Here is a 23,431-nt window from a genome sequence, read left to right on the forward strand (position 1 = left end):
ACATTTACTTGCAATTTCTAAATATCCCTTTTGTTAAAGACCTAGCAGGATAGGGCAGCGACATTCAGACCACGCACCCCACACACCCTCACTTCAGGACCCCACAGTTGTCACTGGGGGGAAGGTAGTGTTCTGAGTAACTGTGCCATCAGAGTGATCACTTCTGCCCTTTATGCACGCAGCCTATACAGGCTTCTCCCTTCAGACAGCACAAAAAACAGCAAATGCCAATCATGTGCCTGTTCTGCTGGACCTATACATGATGTTAGATAAATGTAAAAAAACCCAACCCATAGAATTGTAGGATGGTTTAGGTTGGAAGGGACCTGAAAGATCATGCAGTTCCAATGCCTCTGCCATGGGCAGGGACACCTCCCACTACACCAGGTTGCTCAAGGCCCCATCCAGCCTGGTCTTGATGCCCCCAAACTGATGAATTATCTTATTTTACATGTTTAATTTTCCTACTAACTAAATTCTGCTGGTTGCAGCTGCTGTGTCATGTTGCAAATGAAGAGTCGAACCACCAGAGAAAGGAATCTTCTCCCTGCCCCATGCTCCCTTCAGCCTGTGGGAGGTACTTGCCAAGCACTTGCTTGTGACAGTTATTTCAATGTAGCCAGAACACTCTGGAGAAGAATGAAAATTTTTGGGTACCCTTTGGGCACACAGTTCTCTCAGAGAAGCAGGGGAAGTTCATTATATGGAAAATGTATTATTCTGTCCTCTGCTCTCACCAGATATTCAAGTCCCAGTCCTCTTTGGTGCTCTCAGCATTATCACACGTTAACTCTTCCATGTATTTATTTATGGCGTTCCTCCTCACACTGATATTGCACTCTGTCGCTTGCCCTGCTGCCTGGGTGTGGAGACAGCCTTAGCTCTTGGTTTGGAAGCCAGCCCAAAGGACAGCGTGATGAAGCTCTGTGATGGTCAGGGACCCAGTGTTGGCACATCAGCACAACTGGCGCGTGGCAGTTTGGAGGCTGAGTTGAAGGGGCTTGCCTGTAGGTTTACAGTCAAAGTGACCTCCCAGCAACGATTATCTTTGAAACATATTCTGGGTTTTACCACGGACAAGCTGTGCTCAAGAGAACTCATGTGTCTTGTCTCCTGAGTTATTGCCACGGGAAGGAGCTTTCAGCCCGCAGGGTGGGGAGAATTCCTCCCTTCCCTCCAACACGGGAAGGCACCATGTATGACGAGACTCCCGAAGGCCGGGAGAAAAGCCCAAGACACCAGCAGGCTCCCAGCAGGGCCGCGTGCAGCACCGCAAGGCTCTCAGGCCCCAAAGCGGCGGGTGTTTGTGGTGGCCCTGGAACTCGGATGGACTCAGCTGATGCTGTGGCGAGCGGTGGGGCGATCCTGAGGCCATGGCTGGGTCTCGTAGAGCCAGCCCTCACTGCAGGGTCGCTACCACAGGGGAAGCAGCTCCCACCGCGCCCGCCACAACACAAGGCCCCGCGCGCCACCGCCCACCGCCTCGCGTCACGTTACGTTGCATCACGTGACATCACCGGGCACCCGCCCTTCGCCCCACGCATGGGCCCTGCCCCTTCCGTCGGGCCCGGGTAACCCCAGCCTCTCGGGGCGCGGGCGCTCGTGGCAGCCGGAAGTGGCGGCCGGCTGGGGCTGGGGGGCGGAGCCGCCGGCCGCGTGGGGCAGCTGAGGCGCGTGGGGCAGCTGAGGCGCGTGGGGCAGCTGAGGCGCGTGCCGCCGGGTGCCGAGATGGAGGTGGTGGCGCAGATGGAGGCCCTGGCCTTTGAGCCCGGCACGGCGCCGGCCGCTGAGGGGGCGCCGGGCGAGGAGGGGGCGCCGGCCGCTGAGATGGAGCCGGCCGCTGAGGGGGCGCCCGGCGAGGAGCAAGCGGCGAGCGAGGAGGGGGCGCCGGCCGCTGAGATGGAGCCGGCCGCTGAGGGGGCGCCCGGCGAGGAGGGGGCGCCGAGCGAGGAGGGGGCGCCGGCCGCTGAGATGGCGCCGGCCGCTGAGGGGGCGCCCGGCGAGGAGCAAGCGGCGAGCACGGAGGGGCCGCCAAGCTCTGCGGGCCCCCCGGAGGGCGGTGGAGAAGTTCAGGCCCCGCCGCCCCGAGCCGAGGGAGTGCGCAGCCCGCCGCCGCCTGCCAGTCCCAGCGGTCCTCCTGCTGCCGCCCCCTCCTCAGACTCGGACAGGTGGGTGCAGCCCTGGCGGCCACGGGGCTGGGCCACGGGGCGAGGGGGGCGCGTCACTCTCCGTGGGTCGCTCTTCCCCCTCTGCGGCCTCTTGCGCGGCGGCGAGTGTGGGCCCGGGCCGCCTGCTCTGTGTCTCAGTTCTCTGCCGGCCGGGTGTCCCAGTCCGCCCCCATCCCCGTGCCCCTGTGTTTCAGCTTCTGTAGCTTTCTCTTTCCCATTAAAGATGACATTTTCTCTTGCATTTCACTAGAAGTTTTACTGTTGAATTAATAAGCCTCCAAAAGAATGAATATAAGGGTATAGGATTTAATGGAAACACGAGGTTTTGGGTGGTGACCTGTAGAGCATCATGATTATTTGGACTACCATGACTGCTTGAGCATGGTGTTTGGCATGATCCTCACAGGGTGCGCCTACATCACTTGTGACAGGACACCTGCACTGTTATTGCTGAAAAAAACTGAATGTAGGATTCAAGGTAAAGACTCTGTAGATCTTAACTTGTGCTCTACTGTTAGCATCTAGGTGGAAGAGCTCATTCTCAACCTGTATGGTTTTTTTATACAAGGTTCCATCTTCTACTGCATCAGTGCTTTGATGTTCAGTGTAGTTGGTGGAAGGTAGGTTTGGTTAGATGTGGGCTCTGTTTCAGCCTTAGAAGCCTGCACACTTTGTCAGTTTCCATAAGTTTTGTGTTTTCTTTTTGGGCGGTTGCAGCTGGATGAGTATGTTGTTCTAACTAGTGAAGGCTGAAATGAAGTGTAAGGATCTCCTCTTAAAAAGAAGATACTGAGCTTTATTAACAGTTAATGGGTTAAAGCTTGACTTTGGAAATACTTTGTTTGCTCGGTTCAAAGTTTTCCTAAAAAATCATGAAGTGATGGAGAGCGAAATTCCTGACCTATGGCAGGGACTTCACCTGTAGTCATTTTTGCTTCCAAAGTCTCTTTTGTTCTGATGTCCAGATAAATATTGAAGACAAAATTCTGGTAACTTTAATTTACTTAGCTGACTATATGTATCTCAAACATTTTTCTTTCTTTTTTCTTTTCCCCCCTCCTTTTTCTAATTGGTCTCTGGTGGTCTGGCTGATTTTTGTCTTTCTGCTATGTTGATTTTGTTCTAAGAATTCCTTATTTTTCAAAAGGTTTATTTGGAGAGGTGCACTCCAATTACTCCACATGTTTGTTTCTTCCACCAGTTCTGAAGAACTTAGACTTCTGCTAAACGGAACGTGATGACATGAATAAGGACTGGTTTCTTACCGTGCTCTTTACTTGAAATATTGAGTCTATGAGAATAAACATCTCTTATGCATGTGCTAGTGATAAAAATTAAATTACTAATCTGTGTGAATAATGCACTAGAGGAATTCAAACAGGCCATGAATTATGGAACTAATCTATTCTACCTGCAAAAATTAGAATTTTTTTTTTTTTTTACCATCATAATGCAAGATGCTTGGAATAAGTATTTTCTTGATTTTTCACTTAGCTTTATGCTGTATCTATCTAGGTGCTATACTGAGATGCTCTTCCTGTGACTCTAATATTGGTTGATTTCTCTTGCAAACCAATGAAGTGTAGGTCCCAAACTGTGACTGTCACTTGTCCGACAGGGGGAGTTGTGCTGGTGATGGACTTGTGCATGGGTTAGCCAGAGGGAGAACTGGACTGGGTGAACTTAAAGAGGTGATTGCTGTCATGCCACATTCACCATTCAGCAGTGACACAGTGGGAACCCAAGCGAGCCATTGTAGTTGTTAGCATTTGCTCTGAACAGCCAAAGCTGCTACTATTTTGAGATTTTTTTTTTTTAAAGTGATCTTGTCCAGTGGCTTGTAGGTTCAGAAAAGATTGCTGCTTTTCTATATACAGATGTATATGATTAGGAAAAACATATCTGGTAACCAGAGGTATTTTAGTATCCAGTTTTTTAATCTGTAATGTGGAATTCTGTACTCTAACTCCCATGTCTATTTTTATTTTCAGTGATACGGATTCAGATAGTTCATCAACTACGTCCTCCTCTTCATGTTCTCCTTCAACAATATCTGATGAAGATGATCATCCAAATGAGAAGGATAACAGATCTTACTGTGTTAAAACAAAAGACGAGTTGCCTATTGATGTAAGTACCATGTGTTACCTTTTAAACCTTTTTCTAGTAACCCAACTTAAAATATTTTAACATATTTTTAAGTGATTGCTGTACCTAGTGAATGTACTTGAATATGTATATACTTTGAATATATATACTTGAATATGTACATACTTGAATGTATGTTTTTGCACTAGTTGAGGTGTAGCTCAGTTAATAACTTAAAATGTCTTATTTTCCGGTATGCTAAGACCACTCTGAAGTGAGGGTCACAGCTTATTTTAGGTTGATATTTGTGTAAAATCACAGTTGCAATTAATGAAAACAAAATTCTAGATGAAATTCTGGGTATTTTCATATATTTTGGGGGTTTTTGTGTATTGCAGGCTTTCATCATCCTTTCTCTATGTGAGAGACTTGAAGGTCTGATATGTCTTGCAGTCATACTTCAAATATGTTTAGTCTTGAGGTGAAAATTCCAGATGTTGTATTAAGCCTTCTGGAGGTTCAGATTGCATTTCCTCTACTTAAGAAAAATTATTAGAGTGGTCATAGAGGTGACTTCTATTTGTTTTATTCTGCAATTTTTGTTACGACACTGTTTTATGTATCGCGGATCAGCACCTTAATTTGCTTCAAGATACAGTCTTTCGGTTTTGGTTCTCGTAAATGATGTACTCGTTAAGTATTGCTACCATTATTCCTCATTATCTCAAGATTAAGAGGTTTAAAGGAATGAGTTTTAGTAATAATCTGCTAATGGATGATTAGCCATACATCATTTGTAATGGATTACAAATAAAAGGATAATCTAACACTGTAACGTCAATTTACACTAACAGTACATGTTTATCTGTTACTTTGTAGATCTGTTCCCTTCATAAAAATGCTTTCTGGAATGAGAAACAAGCCCAATGAAGGGTACAAGAAATTATTAGAAAGGCAGAGAGGGGGGAAAAAAGCCTCTGAAGAACAGATATATTTGGATATGTTTACCTTTGCTTCAGTGCTCTGTAAGAGTTTGTAATGAAGTGATAGATGACTGGAAAGGCTGAGGCATTGACACGTGTTAGTAGTAGCAACAACAGGAAACAGGAGTATGTTAATTCTTAAACTGGTGCTCTATGTAGGCACTTGGAGTAAAGAAAACCTATTAGCATATTCGTTTATCCCTGAAATTAATCAAAGATTGAGAAACACACATAATGTTGTATTCTGAAGGCGTAAAACATCAGAGCAATTCCTGCTTACATGCACTTTGTTTGAAGTACGATTAATAGTAGAACCATTATAAGTGCTTCTATGACAACAAGCACCGGACTTTTGAACAAAATCCTTGCTCAAATAGATATACTTACCAGGTTTTATTTACCTTTTATCTCATTTATTTAAGTAAAATTAAAGGTAGTCTGAAAATGCTTTGTTGATCTGCTCTTTTGTCTCATTAGCTTACTAACTTCAAAGTTACACAAAACCCACAAAGTTTACAAAATATCGTCTTCCTTTTAAGCACTGGCATGATTAATTTCGTTGGTTCAGCAAAGTTGTAGCTTTTTGTCAGTGGTAGTTTTAATTTTTAGCAAGTTCTTTTTTTAGTGTATCTTGTACTTGGCTATTCTACAGGAATAGTATTAGTCTGTGTAAAAATGTTGTAGATTGTTTTATGTAAATTTGAGGGAATACAATTTGAAAATTAAAATGTATCTGTTAAAAAGTTCACCAAAATAGCTAACTACTAAAGCATGGGTCAAAGATTAAATGAAAAAAAGAAAGTATTTAACTGGAATATGTGCTTAGGGAAAAAAATGTGCATGTATTAAGGAGTATTAGGGGAACTATTTTAGAAGCCTCCTCCTTTGATGTGTAGGATTGGCAGATATTGTATATAGTATGATAGGTGGTTAGTCTATCATTTTGAGATTTATGATCAAAATCTTAACTTTCTTCCTTCTGCTCTTTGGCCTTTGACTTGCTCTGGCATCCATGATTCAGTTAAGTCTTAGCAGTGAAGTTGGTTTAATGTTGGGAAACTTACTGCCCTGTACAAGTATGTGGGTTTTTATCTGAATTCTCGTCTTGACTTCAATGCTGTAGTATATGATCAGAGAAAGTCTTGGTGTCCCTTTGGTCTTTGACTTGCTCTATGAGCCAGGTGAAGTTTTGATAAGACAGGATAAAATTCTCCTATCAGAGAGGGATTTTATTTCTGGAGATGGCCTTAAAAGTACAGTTCAGTGCTAAGATTTGGTCTCTGCCTCCAAATTCAGATTTTGAATTTGAAGAGGATTCTCACTCTAGTTGCCCTTACCTTGTGTTCCATATCATTCATATTGAACCCACAGTGGTATAGTACATATGTAGAAATCTTAGTTTATGAGTAAGTCTGAGGTAGATGATGAGTTCGGTGTTAATCAGCCTTTGATAGCAGATTTTAATGCTGACAATTGAGAAAAAAGATTTATTTGAATATTGTTTGTGCAGTACTCATTTGTGTATCTGAAGGTTGGCATTTTTTTTCAAGTGTTCTCTATGGTTGTCCTCTTGTGTACCAAATGCAACTTACAACTAAAAATAATTTTCTTTGTATAGGTAGTTGTGATCTTCACATCTTCTATAATGGTCTGAAGTCATGGCATAAACAGACAGACACCATTTTGTCAAATCAGATGATAATGTATCTGGTGTATTTCATACTACTTTATCACTTGCTGTGTACATTTTTCTTCTGTCACGCATTGAATGTGGTTACAAGTTGTCTGTTTTTTTTGATTACTGATTATCTAGTTATTGTGCTGTACTAAGTAAGAACTTAATTTATCTAACTTGAAAGTTCAAAAAAATGAACAAAATATCTATCAGTTGTTGGTTTTCTTCAGTTGAATAAAATTGGCTTCTACTTTAGTTGCAATGGAAATATGTAGTGTCTCAATAGAAAAGATGTCTTCAAAAGTGACATTCCCCAAGATGGGTTCATTTAGAATTATTCTGAAAAGGCAAATCAAAGTAGATGTATTTTTTTTTTTTAATTAAACCTTCAAAATGCTAGGAGGCTTTTCTGATTGTCAAACTTATGCAGCAACAAAGCGATGAATGTCTTAGTGTGATGAGATTATATTCTGAACATTGACTTGTTATTTTCAGGAATTGCCTCCTGTTGAAGACTTAACAATAATTCTGCCTGATGATGTTGAACTGAAGCTCTTTGGGACAGTTTCCAGCATCATTGAGCAGCTAGGTAGGCAAGATATGATTGCTTTGTTTTTAATTAAAATAATTTCTTTGTATCTCTGCGTTTATTTTGTATTTGACTGTTCCTTCAAAGTGTCAGTACTGCAGCGTTCTATTTCAGGGGGTAGGAGGTTGCTGAATGAGAACTTTGACTACCAAATGACACTGAGTTGGATTCCCTTTTAGTTGGCTTGCACATTCTACAGATTAACGTACTACAACTAGTATGCGTGTGTTTCTATGTGACTTTCATGTTCTAATTTTTTAATTAAAAAGCCTTTTTTCACTGTGTATTATGATCTTTATATGAATTCTGGCAACAATAGTATAGTTGCAGTATTTTAAGAAATCTTCCACTTGTATGTGTTATATTTGAATTATCTCTGAAGATACGAGAGGTGTATAACTGAAAGCACAGATGCAGTACGATGCAGTCCGAAGTGCTTGCGTGTTAATATATGAGGACAGTAAAAAGACTTGTTGGGTAATTGGTATATTATTTATGATGTTTGTTCTTTTTTTTTCTATTTTTTTAAATCATCCCACTTACTGGCACCTTGACCAAATACAAGCTGTCAGTGTCAGCAGTCACAGGACAGCATGGCTAACGTGATTTATAGGTGTTGGAGGGTAAGCTTAATGGGATTGAGCCGTACAATGGATGTAACTGCAATGATGTGCATTTAGGGATTCTTTCAGATCTACCAGACGCCTCTGTTTTTGATATGTGAAATCAAAGTTTTGCTGAAGCTAGTATTAATAAAATATCCATATAATGTTTGTATTTAAGCTTATTTCAAGTGTTCTATTCTTCTTGAACTGCTTTCAAAGCAATTTGATTATGAAAATTAGAAATTAAGTCCAGTTTTGAAGGTCAAGTATTTATGTTGAGAGGGGTACAAAAGAATTAGAGCAAATAGCCTTTCCTATTAACTTTTCTTATTTTAAAAGATTCCAGGTAATACAGGCAATTCCTTTACACTGTTTTTGTTGGTGGTGTTTGTTTAGAGGTAGATTTCATTTCATTCATGTGCAGGAAGCGAACTGTGTAGACAGTAGTAATCTAGTCTTTGTCCTTTTGTTCTACTTTGTTCTTTCTTTCCTACTGATAGTAAGGGGGACTTCAAAAAGGCTGTTTGCAGCTAAAATGACAGTTTGAAAATAAATTTAAGAGAAACGTTTGAACGTAGTTTGCAATTATTATTTTTGATGTAGTATGTAAATGTTTAAACAAAGCTGTTTTTAAAGACTTTGGCTTTGAAAACTGTCGTGAATTTCTAATCCTCTTGGTGTATATAACCTTTCTAAATTCTGTCAGTTTACTGACAGGTGAATTCTTGAGTCTGTATTCTACTTTATGTAACTGAAATACATGAAGTGTTGAACTTAGATTGGTTGGTCAAAGTTAGAAAACAGACTAATAACCATACATGAAATAAAGCCATAAGAATGGAACAAAGCCCCAAGATATCTGTGTTATTTACTGTCTTTCTTTATGACTCCTTTATTCTTTATGGTTTCCTTTCTTTTCAGTTCTTCTGGAAACAAGTGTCTGAGTCAATTTCAACTGATTTGTGGCCATATTAGGGACTCTGCTAGCTGATTACGGGTTGTTTTTTGATTTTTGAACTAAATTGATACTGGTGTGTACCAGGTTTAGATCTAGAATAAGGGGAGTTGAGGTCTCATTTGAAAATCACAGATATTATCTTGGCACAACAGTCAGTATCCTGAACTGTGCCTTTGGTGTGCCAGAGATCTCTGCTATTCTCTGTAACGAGCTTCTGAGTTCATCAGTCTGCAGTGTACAATACCCATGAGTTGGCAATTCCATACTATGAGGTGAATTTAAGGCTAGAACAGTATAGGTTCATGCTTGCTTCACACCAGCAAAAAGCAAGATGACAGTACTTTCTGTGAACTTTAACTTCTATTCAGTGTATCAGAACTTAACAGAACTTTTGCTGTGTTTTGTTTCAAGGTACTTGAAGAGAAGAGAAAAATTCAGTGTGGGTTGTAGCCTGGAAAGTAAACAGCTTTATTATATATAAGAAACCTGCCCTGGGACTGCACTTTAGGCCCTGGAAGATAGAAACTGAGGATTTTGGCTTGGTTGGGGTGGGGGGAGCTGTAAGTCAAATGGGCTGTATATGATAATATTTCTCCTGGGTTTTATGGGACTGACGCAACTTATGTTTTCAGAATATTTTCCTTAGCCTACTGGAATGTGGGGCTATGCCTTCTATTGACATTCGGTGAACTATTAAGCCTGTAGCATTGTCACAGGCTTGCTTGGCATGTGACAAGGTGTTTGCAGATTGAAGTAGTAGCAAAGCTGGAGTTTTAGCTTGATGAGATGTTTATTGCTTTAAGTCCTGTTATGTAAGTTGAGCAGTGATAATCTTGTTAGTTTTTGTTGGAGTCTGAGTGACACAAAGTGCTTGAGTGACTTTATTTGATGGTGGAGGCACTGAGAATGCTTAATGGAGCGTTCTGTTGTTTTAGAAGTAGAAAACATTACCTTCAGAGTCAGAAATTTTGAGTGTAATGCTGCTAGGCCTCTGTATTGACAGCTTTAAGCATCACTCCTGCTGAATGTAAAGGAAGACACACTATTTCTGTAGACTAAAGCAACAAATGTGAACTACTGTAAAGATTTCAGTAAAGAATAAGCCTTTTATGTCACTGAATTTGGAAAACTTAAAAATGAAGTAGCCTGTATATAAATTGTGTATTAGAACATGCTTCTGTGTCCATTTATAAGTGTTTAACTCTACTAAATGTTAAGAGATTTCGTATTTTGAGCTACTAGAATGACTTGCTCACTGTGATCACTCATAACATCATTAATCATGAATTAGGCCCAAATGTAGTATGATACTATTACATATTAAATTGCAGAAATGTATTTCAAATTGTGTATCTATATACATAAATGGCACCACCAGTTGCTGCTGTGAATGGACTGCCAGACATCTTTTGTGTTCTGGGCTGATTCTTATGACTTACTAGGGGAAGCTAATAAGTCATATAGCTATAATGAATAGCCATCTGTATTCTTTTTTTCGAGGAGAATTACATTTGGAATATTAAGGCGGCAGAATATACACGTGCATCTGCATTCAAAAAAAATCCAGGTTATTGCTGCTATGCCCTTAATTAAGAAACATCCTGTGTAAATGCAACTAGTACCTCACACGTTCATTTCTCAGACTTCTCATTTGTACCTGTCATCTGATTTCCTTTCTTTCTCCACCCCAGGAACAATAATTCTGTAAACAAATGTAAATGTTACCACTAATATCACTGGAAGGGGTGTCCAGTTATAAGTAATTTTGTGTATGCACAAGAACTTTCAGGTGAAGCCCTATGAACTTTAGTAGACAAATAATTGTGTGGTTTGTTAAGTTTCTGTGCAATTAACTACATACTGCTGTTGAAACAAAGTTCTAATTGATTTTTTTTTTCCATTTTAGTAATAATCGAATCACTGAGAGGCCTACCTCCAGTAAATGAGGAAAGTATAATTTTTAAAGAAGATCGGCAAGCAGCAGGAAAGGTGAGTGTAAAGCATAAAAACATGTTATTCTAATAAAAAATTCAAAGTATTCTTTTATTTTCCAGTAAGTATTGTTGAAGTTGACTAAATGAAATTCGGTTCCTTGATATGTAGTTTTGCTTTGTGGTTTTGACTCTTGTTATAGTCATCTGTGGTTTTTTTATCTCAGCAATTCCTTGCTTGGAATGCATTGGAACCTTACAGAATTGCAATGTGTGATGAGTTTCTGCTATTTTATGAGAGTGCTTGTGGAGAGGGAGAGGTTGCTTTCAGATATGTCTCAAATAACAGGCTATGCTGTTTTATTGCCAGGGGGCCAAGATAGGAGAAATTAGAGCCAAGTTTCAGGACAGATGGGGAATGTTTATATATCTAGGCTCTGCAGTTCCAGTTTAAGGCCAATGTGTGCTTTATGCAAGTATAATGAAGTGTGTTCGCTGAGAGGGGTGTTCATTGAATTTTGTTTGGTTTTTGGGAAAGGAAAGGCATCGTCTATAACAGTTACTACTATAATATCTTTGAATGCTAGATGTGAGTGAAACAAAACCTCAGCCTGAAATTGGAGATGTTTGGTACAACGTCTCAGAATTCTCTGCCCTCCTTGGAGTTGGGGAACAGGTAGGGCAGCTGATGTAAAGGTGTATTGTAAAGATGGACTTTGAGAAATAAATGATAAGGAGATTGTTCCAGGTTTAAGAGATTTGAAAACATAATAGAGAAGACTAGAGATTTGACAAAAGGAAAGATTGCTGAAGTAGAGGAAGCAGTCAGTGAGAGCAGTGCAGTTGGGTCGGTGAAGGTAACATCAACATGTCAGAGAACTTACTTTTCCACTTTATATCTTAAACAGTAGCTGAGGAAATACACTGTCAAACAAAATGTGGTAATAAAACCAAAGCATGAAAGTAACTTTATTTGATGCTGTATTTTGAAAATACATCAAACTTCTTAAACACAAAGCATCTTAACACTTCACGGTTGTCTGCTATGAAATTAGCTACCTACTCTTGGTGGTTTATTTAAACATTTTAATTTTGTTTGTGTTTCAGATATTTGAGATATTTGGTCCTGTTTTACATCCCTTTTATGTGTTAAGATTTAACAGCTCTGAGCATATCAAAGCCAAAGGTATTAATGTGCAAGATAGCATGTATTTTGCGCCATCAGTGGAGGACTTCACCCAGTATATATTTGCAGAGAAACTAAAACAGTGAGTCTGACTTCTTTTTGAATCTGGTTGTAATGTATTTTTTAAGTAGCTAAAAATACTGAATTAAAGTTTAGCCTTGAGTGAGAAACTGCAGGACTAAGCCTGACACTATAACTTTTCTATTTTTTAGATACTCTCAATGGTGTTGTACTAACAAGGTTGTGCTGTTTTGCCTTTCGGAACAGTACAGAGTAGCTGTAAGCTACAAGCTTCTAAAGTATTAGAATTACTAAAGTTTAGTAACTTCTTATTCAGTTTAAAATATTAAGCTTTCTTTCTTTTCATGTTCATATGTTACCTAAAATATCATAACCCCCAAAAAATTCATTGATACTTCCCTCCACCACACCCTCTCACACACATACATGGGTTTTGAAAGCTGAACTTTTCAGATTTTGAAATCTGAACAAGTTTTTTATTTATTTTGTTATTTTTATTTCATATTGCAAGGCCAGAACTGAAATTTAATTATCAACGGATTTATTGTGCAGTTGGAGAATAACAATTCTATATGAAAATTGCCTGCTGTAAATTTGGGAAAGGGGAGGGATTTGAGTGGCAATGTAGTGTTTGTGTAACCCCAGTCTGATTGAGAAAAGTAGCATGTATGAATAGGACTTGTTGCCATTTAAAAGGAAGTGTGCTTAACGACACAGAAAAAAAAAAAAAGCATAATAAATGACTGCTAGACATTAGTGTTCTAACTATTAATGAATAATTGTCTGAAATAGCTATGGGTTAAAAAGTCCTTTGTCATATAAGCGACTTAGTTTCTGTTTACTAGGATTATCTCTCAGCTGACCTACTGACTGTAGTCGGAAAAAATTTATAATATTGGTGTCTGCATTAATTGCAACTTTGTCAGTATTCCTACTGAATATATTTTTTTTTTTTTAGTCATGTATGTGTGGCCAGGCCTGCAGGAGTCTTTCCTCCTTCACCTTTTCCATCTCTGTGGAAGCAACAAACATATTTTTTTCCTTTTGGTGAAGACCAAAATAGATCACTTTCTCACTCTGCTGCTTGTTTGTTTTTCTGCAGCATTTTGATTGCCAGCTGGTCTTTGATTTGTGCCATTAAACTTTGTTGCTTAGCACAGTAACTGCACAGACTTTAATTATCTGCTTACCACATCAATAACTGTGTGCCGTACTCGGCATCTGAGACGTGAGACTCATGTTTTAGTTTATTACATGCTTTGCAACTAGTTTTGGGAACTATATTTGTCTTTTAGTAGTACTTTACTAGCATATGTGGTACAAAGTTGACCACTAGGTAAGATGTTTCACACTTTCATTACTTATCAGTGTAGCTGAACAGTACATCAGGGATTGTTTCTTGCTCTGCATTAAAATGACCAGTGTGAATGCCAGAACACCAATCTGATGTAAACCATATTTTCTGATTAATGTGACTGAAGCTGCATTTCACCAAAACAGTGTTTTATTTCTGAGTTTCCTGAGTAAAGGTTGTTAAGTTTTTGTGAGGCAATTGGTATTATTTGTTGAAGCTGTCTCTTCACAAAGTAGGTGTCATTAAAAAAGGTTAAAGAATTTTGATCTGTGCTGTAATGTCTATATAAATAAACCAAGGTGGCATGGATATAAGAAAAGTTGAGCTTTGGTCAGTGCTTCACAAGAAGGCTCTCGGACCTTAGAAGACTGCAAATTTGATGATTTGGTTAGTTCGAGTGTATACAGACCAGCTTGTGGAGTACTGTAGGCTTAAAGTTTTAGAACTGCTACTTAGAACTGCAGTGGTACTTTGAAGAGGAAAGGAATCAGAATTAAGATTTGAAATTTTATATTTAAAACAAAATAGAAGATGAAACCTAATGATCTAGCTAACACTGTACTAATAGAATTGTAAGCCGAGCTTAGAGGGTGTTTTGATTCTGAATTCTCTTCACTATAGATATGCTTAAAGCCTGTGTTCTACTAGGCTAATTCATTGTCCTTTTTAACTGGAGATACGTGTTCTGAAACCAGAAGAATGAGAAAGTTTATGACTGTAGTCAACAGTTAGTTGGCATAAAAAAGTTGCAGTGAAGTAGTTTAATTCAGGTTCAAAGCAATTTAGGTTCAAAAGTATGTGTTGAGAGAGTATTGATCAAAGCTTAATATAAGGTGCATGAAATGTTCAGTCTTCAAAGAAAGAAGATTTTTTGTACACATGTAGTGTGTAGACACATATAGTGAAGTTGTATTGACTTAGAAAGAACATTAAAAACCAAATGCCTCTTTCAAAACAGGCAGCTGCTGGTGTAAGAGATATGACACCTTGAGGAAAGTGTTACCGTATTTGCTACAGTACAGTTCTTGCAAATTACTTTTAGCTTGGAATATGTTGCTACTACATGACTCAAACAAGAGATGATTCATAGCCTCCTTACACCATCTTTCTTCATCTTGATTGTCTAATATGTGCGGTTTTGTTTTTTTTTTTCTTCTAGGGAAAAAGGCTCAGATGCGTCTTGGAAGAATGACCAAGAACCACCACCTGAGGTAACTATAGGGTTTATTTTTTGGTTTATTGTTTTTGATTACACAAGATATATGTAGAAGAATTTCTGTGCAGAGTAACTAATTAGCAAACTTACCTTTTGTGAAGACAAGAGTTGGATGTACCTCTTTCCTTCTTTGAAAAGGAGGTCATGCTCCTCTTGGAGAGGGCACAGCCAGTGTAGAGAGTACTAGCTGGTTTTTTTTCTTCTGCTTTTTGCAATTGGGAAAATGTATATCTTTATCTTCAGTTCCTCTAGTCCTTCAGGAATATGTTTGGCAACTTGAACGTTCCCACTTTGAGTAGCAGTGACTTGCCTAATAGTTTTGCTTCTGCTAGGGAATTTTTGTCCTCGCTGTACTTTGACTGCAGCTTTGTCTTTTACCTTGCCGCAAGCAGTTTTCTTGAAAGGTCTGTTAGTACTCTGCTAAATGTACTACTTGGGTGTTTAAGCTGTCTGCTCTGTTAGATTAACTTGACACCTCCTCCTCTGCTGCATTCTTTGAATGGTTTCTTAGTAAGATTTCCCTAACTGTTTGTTATTATAAAATACTAGATTCATGAGAGGAGGTGAGCTTCTTCCATAAAGGCAAGGCATAGGATCATGTAGAACTGAGAGCTTCTCATGACCATTGACATCACTTATGGAATCTGTAACGATTTCTTCAGTGACAGCCAGGCTTTCTGTCCAGTGCTCCATAACTCTTAACTATTCTTTTCATGACTATTTTCTTTTTCAATGAGAATCACAAGGCCGATAGTTTTATTGAGGTGTTATGAGACTTGTTTTCTAACTCAACACTTAAGTCACTTTTCCTTGCAATTTCTGCTTTAAGCTTATCTTAATCCAAAATAGCTGAAATTCCTAGAAGCCTTGTGTCTACCATAGTATCCTAGAGAGATCTCTCTGTCTGCTTGTTTTGAATCTTCCAAAAGCTTGCATAGTTAGCATAATTATAAAGTATGTAATATGGGCTTCTTACTCTATAATTAAGTAGGAAAGGTGTTTTTGTGGATTTTTAGTGTTGTTGTAACGATTTTTTAGAAAAGAATAGACTATTTCAGTTGGAAGGAGCCTGCAGTGATCATCTAGTCCAACTGCCTGACCAATTTAGGACTGACCAAGAACTAAAGCATGGTATTAAGGGCATTGTCCAAATGCCCCTTAAACACTGACAGGTTTGGGACATTGACCATCTCTCTAGGAAGCCTGTTCCAGTGTTCAACCATGCTCTTGGCAAATAAATGCTTCCTAGCGTCCAGTCTAAATGTCCGCTGGTGCAGTTTGGAACATTCCCATGCATCCTATCACTGGATACCAGGGAGAAGAGCTCAGCACCTCCCTCTCCACTTCCCCTGCTCAGGAAGCTGTAGAGAGCAATGATGTCACTCCTCAGCCTCCTTTTCTCCAAACTAGATAGGCCCAAAGTCTGCTCCTCAGGACATTCCTTCCAGCCCTGTCACCACCTTTCTTGCCGTCCTCTGGACTCATTCAAGGACTTCCACATCCTTCTTAAATTGTGGGGTCCAGAACTGCACACAGTACTCAAGATGAGGCCACACCAATGCTGAGTAGAACAGGATAATCACCTCTTCTGACCACTTGGTCATGCTGTGTTTGATGCGCCCCAGTATTCAGTTTACCCTCTTGGCTGCCAGGGCACACTGCTGACTTGTACTGAGCCTGCTGTTGACCAGCACCCCCAGATCCCTTTCTGCAGGGCTGCTCTCCAGCCATCCCTCTCCCAATTTATACTTGTGCCCAGGTTCCTCCCTCCTAGGTGCAGAATGCAGCATTTCGACTTGTTAAAATTCATCCCGTTAATCGTTGCCCAGTGTTTCAATCTATCTAGATCCCTCTGCAAGGCCTCTTGTCCCTCAAGAGAGTCAACAGCACCTCCCAGTATAGTATCATCAGCAAATTTGGTAATGGTGCAACTCCTGCATCCAGATCGTTGATAAGTATTTTAAACAAAACTGGCCCTAGAATTGAACCCTGAGGGATACTGCTGGTGACTACTTGCCAGCCAGATGTAGCTCCGGGGATTCACTACAGCCCTTTGAGCTCTGCCCTTCAGCCAGTTCTTCACCCAGCACATGGGGAACCTACTTGTCCCACAGGTGGACAACTTGTTTAGAAGGGTGCTGTGAGGACATCATGCTGGGAGGGACAGTATTAATTTTTGCATTCAGAGTCCTTATCCCAGGCCAGTTGTTCTGGCTTGAAGGAGGAATGTTGTGACATGGACTTTACTATGCTTGAAGGTAGATCCTGTAATGATGTATCAGTCTGTCAACCTAGAACATTGCTTCTTCCACTATGATGAAGATGATGCATTTTGAAATAACTTTTTTCTTCCCACAAACGGAACTGAGCTGAGCAATCTTAACTTCACTCAAAGAATGTTTGTCTGTCAGTTCTGACTGTAAATTGCCTTCCTTTCCTGGGGAGACGACATCTCACACAGAATGATCATTTGAGAATTAGAAGTGTTGCACAGAATTGGACAGTAGGTATGTGATCAGTAGAGCTTTGAAAGATTGTGTGTACTTAGAAACATGGCTAGTCTTAGCTTTCTTTCATCAAACAGTTTTCTAGTGATGATGATACAAAATGTGCTTATTGGCTGATGGCGAGCTCTTTTTTTGTTTCTTAGTCATATTTTTAAAGTTGTTCAGATGAGCTTGTAAATGTGTAATTTGAATTTATATGAACCTAAGTAACTTTAAAATTTGTCTAAAAACAGTCAAGCAGTCAAGTCTTCTGCAGATACAGATTCATTGCTTTTTCCAAAGTTGGTATTTCTTTTCTTATGATTTTTCTTAGTTTTAATTGTGATACTATTACCTTCAGGTTATAATCTGAAAGTGCTGGGCAACTTTAGGTTTACTGTACTTCTCTATAGGAAGGAAGCCTGAACAAAATCAGTGATGGCAAGGATGGGCAAACTTGGTTGCTTTTTATGACACCTGTGTTTCTGTGGCTGTTTTGATTTTGGTATGTCTGTGTGCTCTGTTTTGGAGAAAACATTGTATCTAACATCTTGTTATCCTTAATTAGAATAATCTTTGGATAGTTCTAGCAGCTACAGTTTACACGAAGATACCCAAACTGTGACAGCTGATGAGCTGATAGAAAGTAGCTTTTGCTGTGAAGGTAATAGCTGTTGACAAGGGTGCAGATTAAATTTAATGCTACTGATGCTTGAAATTGTCTCTTACAGCCAGACTCTTTTAGAGCCCTCAGCTGGCAGCTGATTCTGTAACTTTTCTGGCCAGCTGCCGTGCTAAACTGCATGGAATTGCTGGAGTCAGTTCTTTTGTGATACTGTGAAGCTTTATTTTTGTATGTACATTAAATTAATCCATGTTAGGCCTTTTATGCTTGCTACTTTAAGGTATATGGTAAGTGTTCCTTTTCTGACAGGTTTCTAATTAGCTCAGCTTCACTGTAGACTCAGTAATACAGCCTCTCTTGGCCTTGTCTTTGGGGTCATAGGATGACAAAGTGTGATCTGTATGCTGCAAGGCTAACAGGAGCAGATAAATGTAATTTCTCCATGAGGCAGCTTTTATGGAATGTTGCATGGAAATTAGCTAGCACGAGAAGGTACCTGGTTTTTGTTATTTCTGCTCTACTGGAGGATGGCCTATTAAAGTGCTTAGAAAAAGCAGGAGTTAGTGAAAGATTTTACTTCATATATATATATATCATTTTGTTTTCCTTGTGGCTTTTTTTGAGTAAGAATATAGTCTAGTTATGTAAAAGAGGAAAAAATTGTATTCAGAATTAACTTTTAAGTGGCATTTCTAGCACTGTTCTAGTGCAGTGTTTTTGAGATTCATGCTCTGTATATACATCCTGTACAGATAAATAAGCAGCAAACACCTTTCTTTTAGAATTGGGAGGATGAGGGTGGGAACAAACCTTTAAGTGATAGAAGTGAGCTGTTTTTCAGGGAATTAATTATACTGATTTCTTTCCTGTCACTAACAACTTTTCCTCATTCTAAATGTAAGCTAGGATTCAAAAGGTAGCAAAAACTTGCGTAACAGGAACAAAATATTGCAGTGTATTGTTGCATCTGTTAATGACATTTTCCAAAGCTGAAAATTCCTTTGGAATAACATTGCTATTGGAATTTTAATGGGAACAGTGTTATTAAATATACTACAGAGTTGCAATTTAGCGACAATTCTGGACTAGAGGTACTTTTTTTAATGTAGTTTAGTTATGCTGAGTTAATTACTGATTTCCAAATTAATTTTAACTTACTTTAAAAATCCGTATTTTAATTCACCTAGTTTGCAGTTTGCCCTTCAAAAGCTTTTTCTTGGCAATAGCTAGCCAGCTTCCTCAGAGTTTCCCAATTTTTTTTCTTGCTAACATCTAGGCAATCAAAAATTTGTGTTCAGTACTTGGATGTTGTTGTTTTTAGGAAAATTAGAAGGAATACCTGAGTATTGTGTAATTGTCATGAGTAATTTGTGGAGTGGTAAGTATTTGATCGTGTTGAGAAGCCAGCTGACGGCTCTTTGAATGCAAAAGAGGAAAGTGCAGCTTGAATATTCTTCCAAGCTGATGGCAGGATGTATTGTTTTCTAAATAATGACTTATTGCTAGAACTGAAGTTCTCTATGCAGTCCTTATATATTCTCCTTTTTTTTTTTTAATTTAAATAATAAATTTCCTGCTGCTTCCTGTGCTGCTTACATATGAGGTTGCTTCAACTGCCTGCAGCACAGTGCTTCCCCCCAGTCAGCTTGGACTGACTCCTTCCATGAGTTTGCTGCTCTTCTGGGGTACGTTGTGCCCCACTGAACCCCTTTTTGCTTGATCTAAGAAGTCAGTAACTGTCCTATTTACCATTCTGCTCTGTGTGCAGTACATCCCTCCCTTGTACCCTTTAAATAAAGGGGATTGTGCTCTGTTTCTTTTTTTTTAACCAGGCCTTGGATTTCAGTGATGATGAAAAAGAGAGAGAGGCAAAGCAGAAGAAAAAGAAGCCTCAAAATCAAGGAAGGAAGAAACTCAAATCAGAAACAAATGTATCAGGTGAGTGATTGCTATGGGAGAATGCTTTTATCTGGTAAACTGAGTTTGAAATAGACAATGATATCTATCTTAATGATTCAGTTTTCATCCAGTTAATCAGTATTTTGCTGCTTTTCAAAATTATATTAATGAATTTGTGGCTATCTTCCTTAATTTTTTTCAAAGACAAATGAAGGGTTTTTCCATTGAACTGTGGAAGGGAAGTTAATATAAGAGCAGGACAGTTGTCATAGGAAATTCAAAAACTCTTATGACAGTGTCAGCTGACATGCAGTGAGGATATAGAACAGATGCCAACTTTTGGAGTCTGAGCTTGCTTATTGCATGGGTTATTGGGGTTCAGGTTAAGCCTTTGAGTGCAGGGAAAAGATAGAAGAAGGCCGTGTGCAATTTTTGGAAACCTATTTTTTTGACAATCAGGGAGAAGACACAAGCCATAGATGGAGAATTTATTCTTCTATCTGAAAAGGAGGTGGTTCTTCACTCATGTCATATAAATACTCCTTTAAACAACTGTTTCTTGCGTAGCCCACTGAGAACCTCTCTGTTCACTTGACACAGTCATTAGATAAACAAACCTACGGTAGTTCAATAAACTGTATAGTTTTTCATTATATACATAGCCTTCGCTTTCCTTTCTTCTGCTGTTGACAGATCTGTTCAGGTGTATGTTTGCAGATCTGCTCTGTTTGCAGTAACCAGATTTTCCTATCTGTCTTTTCTCATGCCTTTCCACTGACCAGACTTTTTACATTTTGGCTGAATAATTTAAATCATATCCCTGTTTTTCTGTTCTCACTGGTCTGCTTCTGTTGCGTGCTTTTTGTACCACTCTTTAAATACTACTGACTCTGATCCCTTCCCCTCTTCCTCTGCTACTTATATACAAGGTCGTTTCAACTGCCTGCAGCACAGTGCTTCCCCCCAGTCAGCTTGGACTGACTCCTTCCATGAGTTTGCTGCTCTTCTGGGGTACGTTGTGCCCCACTGAACCCCTTTTTTCTTGATCTAGGATGTCAGTAACTGTCCTGTTTACCATTTTACTCTGCAGTACATCCCTCCCTTGTACCCTTTAAATAAAGCTGAGATCTTTCTTGGACTGGTTTTTACCCTCTAGTTTTGGCATTTTTCCCTTAAGGGAAGGATCTCAATCATGCCATATTTTCCCTTCATTGCTGATGGTTATTTTCTCTCCCGGTTTCTGCTCATCTAGCATACGGTATGTTTTCCACCATATCCTTATTCTGCCAGCTTATTGCAGACCTGCCTTTGCCTAGGGCTTGCTGAGGCTGTTACTGAACTGTGATCCATAACTGAGAACACAACAGCAGGAACTGTCTCAATCTGTCAAGGGAGTATGGGTTATGAATTGCTGTGGTTTTCTGTAAATAACATGGTGTAAATTGACACTGTGTGCAGTTTAGTTTGGCTGTGGAATTTAACAACAAGGATATCTGGCAAATTGAGGCACAAACTTGGTCTCAGCTGGAGTTTTGCTTGGTTGCATCTTCATAAAACTCTCAGTATGTTAAAATTGGCTTATTGTTACAGTCTTTGATAGGAGAAAAAAGAACAAAAGTATTCACTCGGGTACTTTCATTTCAGTGCTTCCGAGAGAACTGTGTGCACCAAAGGAGTCTAAGTCATAATCCCCCATGAAAATAAGTAGGAATTTTGGTATACAACTACCTTTCCAGACTTAGCTTTTAAAAGATGAAAATGTTTCTGCGTAGTCTGGTCCCAAGGATTAGGTCCACACAGGTACTAGTCAGTGGTTTTATGCAGTGTTATGCCCCTAAGTACCTTTTTGCTTCTAGCCCTAAAGTCCTTTAGAGATCATATTTTGGTTTAAATTTTACAGTCTATTGAATCTGAGCAGCTCATTGCAATATTTTTAATATTTCAGTGATCTTAATTTTATAGCACTTATCCCATTAATACTCTTATTTATATAAAAAGTGGCAGTATATTTGTCATGAACCTTAAATACATGCTTACAGTGACCTGTACAGGATAAAATTCATTCTTGAAAGATGAATGATGAAAGCTAATGGGCTACAGGTACAGACTGCCTTTTTTCTGCTAGAGTAAGTTAATTTTATTAATTTGAGTTTGAATAATTTCTTCTGTCCCGTAATAATTTGAATAATTGAATAATTTCTTCTGTGCTGTAATAGCAACTCAGGACTGAAAGCTGTATACCACTTCAGTGTAATGCAATGTTGATTTATCTCCATTTTTAAATTGTGTTGCTTTTAAATCTTGTTTTAAACCAAAGCTTCCAAAATACTCACAGTTTGACTGTTCCTGTGATTCATTAACACAAATGAAAATGCCTGGAGGGGAGGAAAGTGAAATTTCTTTTTTAATGACTGAATTTGCAACCCTCAGGATCATTCTTCCTATATTACTCTAATAAATCAAGATGAGTTACTAAACAGTAGACTTGCCAGTGTATTTTGTTGACTATGTATTATTTGCCAGTATTATTTTTTGAAATGTCTTTGGCTTCACCTTGAAAGATTTGTGAGGGCTAAACTTAATCTTTCCAAAATAATATTAAAATTATGTGTATTTTCATTTATTTTTGTTGTTTTTGTTTGTGTGGTTTTTTTTTTTAAGGTGAGAGTAAAGGACTTCATCAGTCAATGCAACAGCCTGCTTCAAGTTATTCAAGGGGATACCGTGGCAGAGGATTCTCCAGGGATCCATTTCCTCCTCCATCGGGCCCTCCAGGTTTTTTGAGACCACAAGTCAGACCACCACAGCTGTACTCTTCAGACAACAGAATCCATCAGGAATCTCCAGTGTTTCCACAACCTCATAGAAAAGAAAATCCAATGATGCAACAGTATCCCTTTCCTCCTCCAGTTTTTGGCTCTGTTAATGAGATGCATCAATTCCACCTTCCACCTTCAAATCCGAATATGATTTGGGCAGGCCCGAACATGTACAACTCCTCATACCCATTTTTGCCACCGCCACCTCCGCCGCCTCCACCTCCTCCAGATAGCCATCCTTCTCAGTTCAGGCCTTACTAATTTTCCATAAGTGTGCATACAGAGCATGGCAGTTCAAAGGGAGGAAGAACAGGCTACTAAGACTGCATTCCCTTATTTTGGAGATGCTCCATTTTTCTGCAACAATAGAACAAGTGGTTTCATTGTCTGTGGGACATCCATAAAATTTTTACTATATATATGTTTTCTGTTTCAAAGAAAGAAAACTGTATGATAAAAGTGACTGAATACTAAATAATGGCTTATTTTTATAATATCTACTATTTTGAGATGATAAAAACTTTTTGGAGACTGGTATGTAGTGGCGGAAATCTATTTTGTAATAAATTTAATAATGCAACTACTGTCAAATAGTGATATGTCACATAGTTGGTATTTTAATATTTGTAGGGTGGTTGTATATCGCTATGCTAAACCATTCTCAATTTCTGCAAATTTTGAAATCTACTTGCATGGAAACTAAAAATCTGGCACCTAAACTTTAACTAAGTTTGCCACTGTATTTATAAGGTATAAACTCCTGTTATCCAACTTTTAATATTTCATTAATTTCATATTAACTAAAAGGCAAGCGGGATGGTCTGTCTT

At 39.1% G+C, this 23,431-nt stretch overlaps 1 protein-coding gene across 1 annotated transcript; it reads left to right on the forward strand.

The window, feature by feature from the left end:
* The first annotated feature begins 1,571 nt into the window (after positions 1-1,571).
* On the forward strand, positions 1,572-23,187 carry NAF1 (nuclear assembly factor 1 ribonucleoprotein). The gene is made up of 8 exons (XM_014943269.1): positions 1,572-2,168; positions 4,160-4,298; positions 7,410-7,503; positions 10,973-11,055; positions 12,105-12,265; positions 14,718-14,769; positions 19,718-19,823; positions 22,446-23,187. The coding sequence occupies exons 1-8, from the start codon at positions 1,729-1,731 to the stop codon at positions 22,862-22,864; spliced, it is 1,494 nt and encodes a 497-aa protein (XP_014798755.1). The 5' UTR covers positions 1,572-1,728; the 3' UTR covers positions 22,865-23,187.
* Positions 23,188-23,431: the final 244 nt, after the last annotated feature.

This window comes from Calidris pugnax, unplaced genomic scaffold (assembly GCF_001431845.1).
Source record: "Calidris pugnax isolate Ruff unplaced genomic scaffold, ASM143184v1 scaffold15, whole genome shotgun sequence".
Taxonomy (NCBI): domain Eukaryota; kingdom Metazoa; phylum Chordata; class Aves; order Charadriiformes; family Scolopacidae; genus Calidris; species Calidris pugnax.

Excerpts from the sequence above, each read along its gene's own strand:
- NAF1 (XM_014943269.1), top strand. The coding sequence starts at position 1,729 with ATGGAGGTGGTGGCGCAGATGGAGGCCCTGGCCTTTGAGCCCGGCACG. Across the intron at positions 4,299-7,409 it reads AAGACGAGTTGCCTATTGAT|GAATTGCCTCCTGTTGAAGA; the intron begins GTAAGTACCATG and ends TGTTATTTTCAG. Across the intron at positions 14,770-19,717 it reads ACCAAGAACCACCACCTGAG|GCCTTGGATTTCAGTGATGA; the intron begins GTAACTATAGGG and ends TTTTTTAACCAG.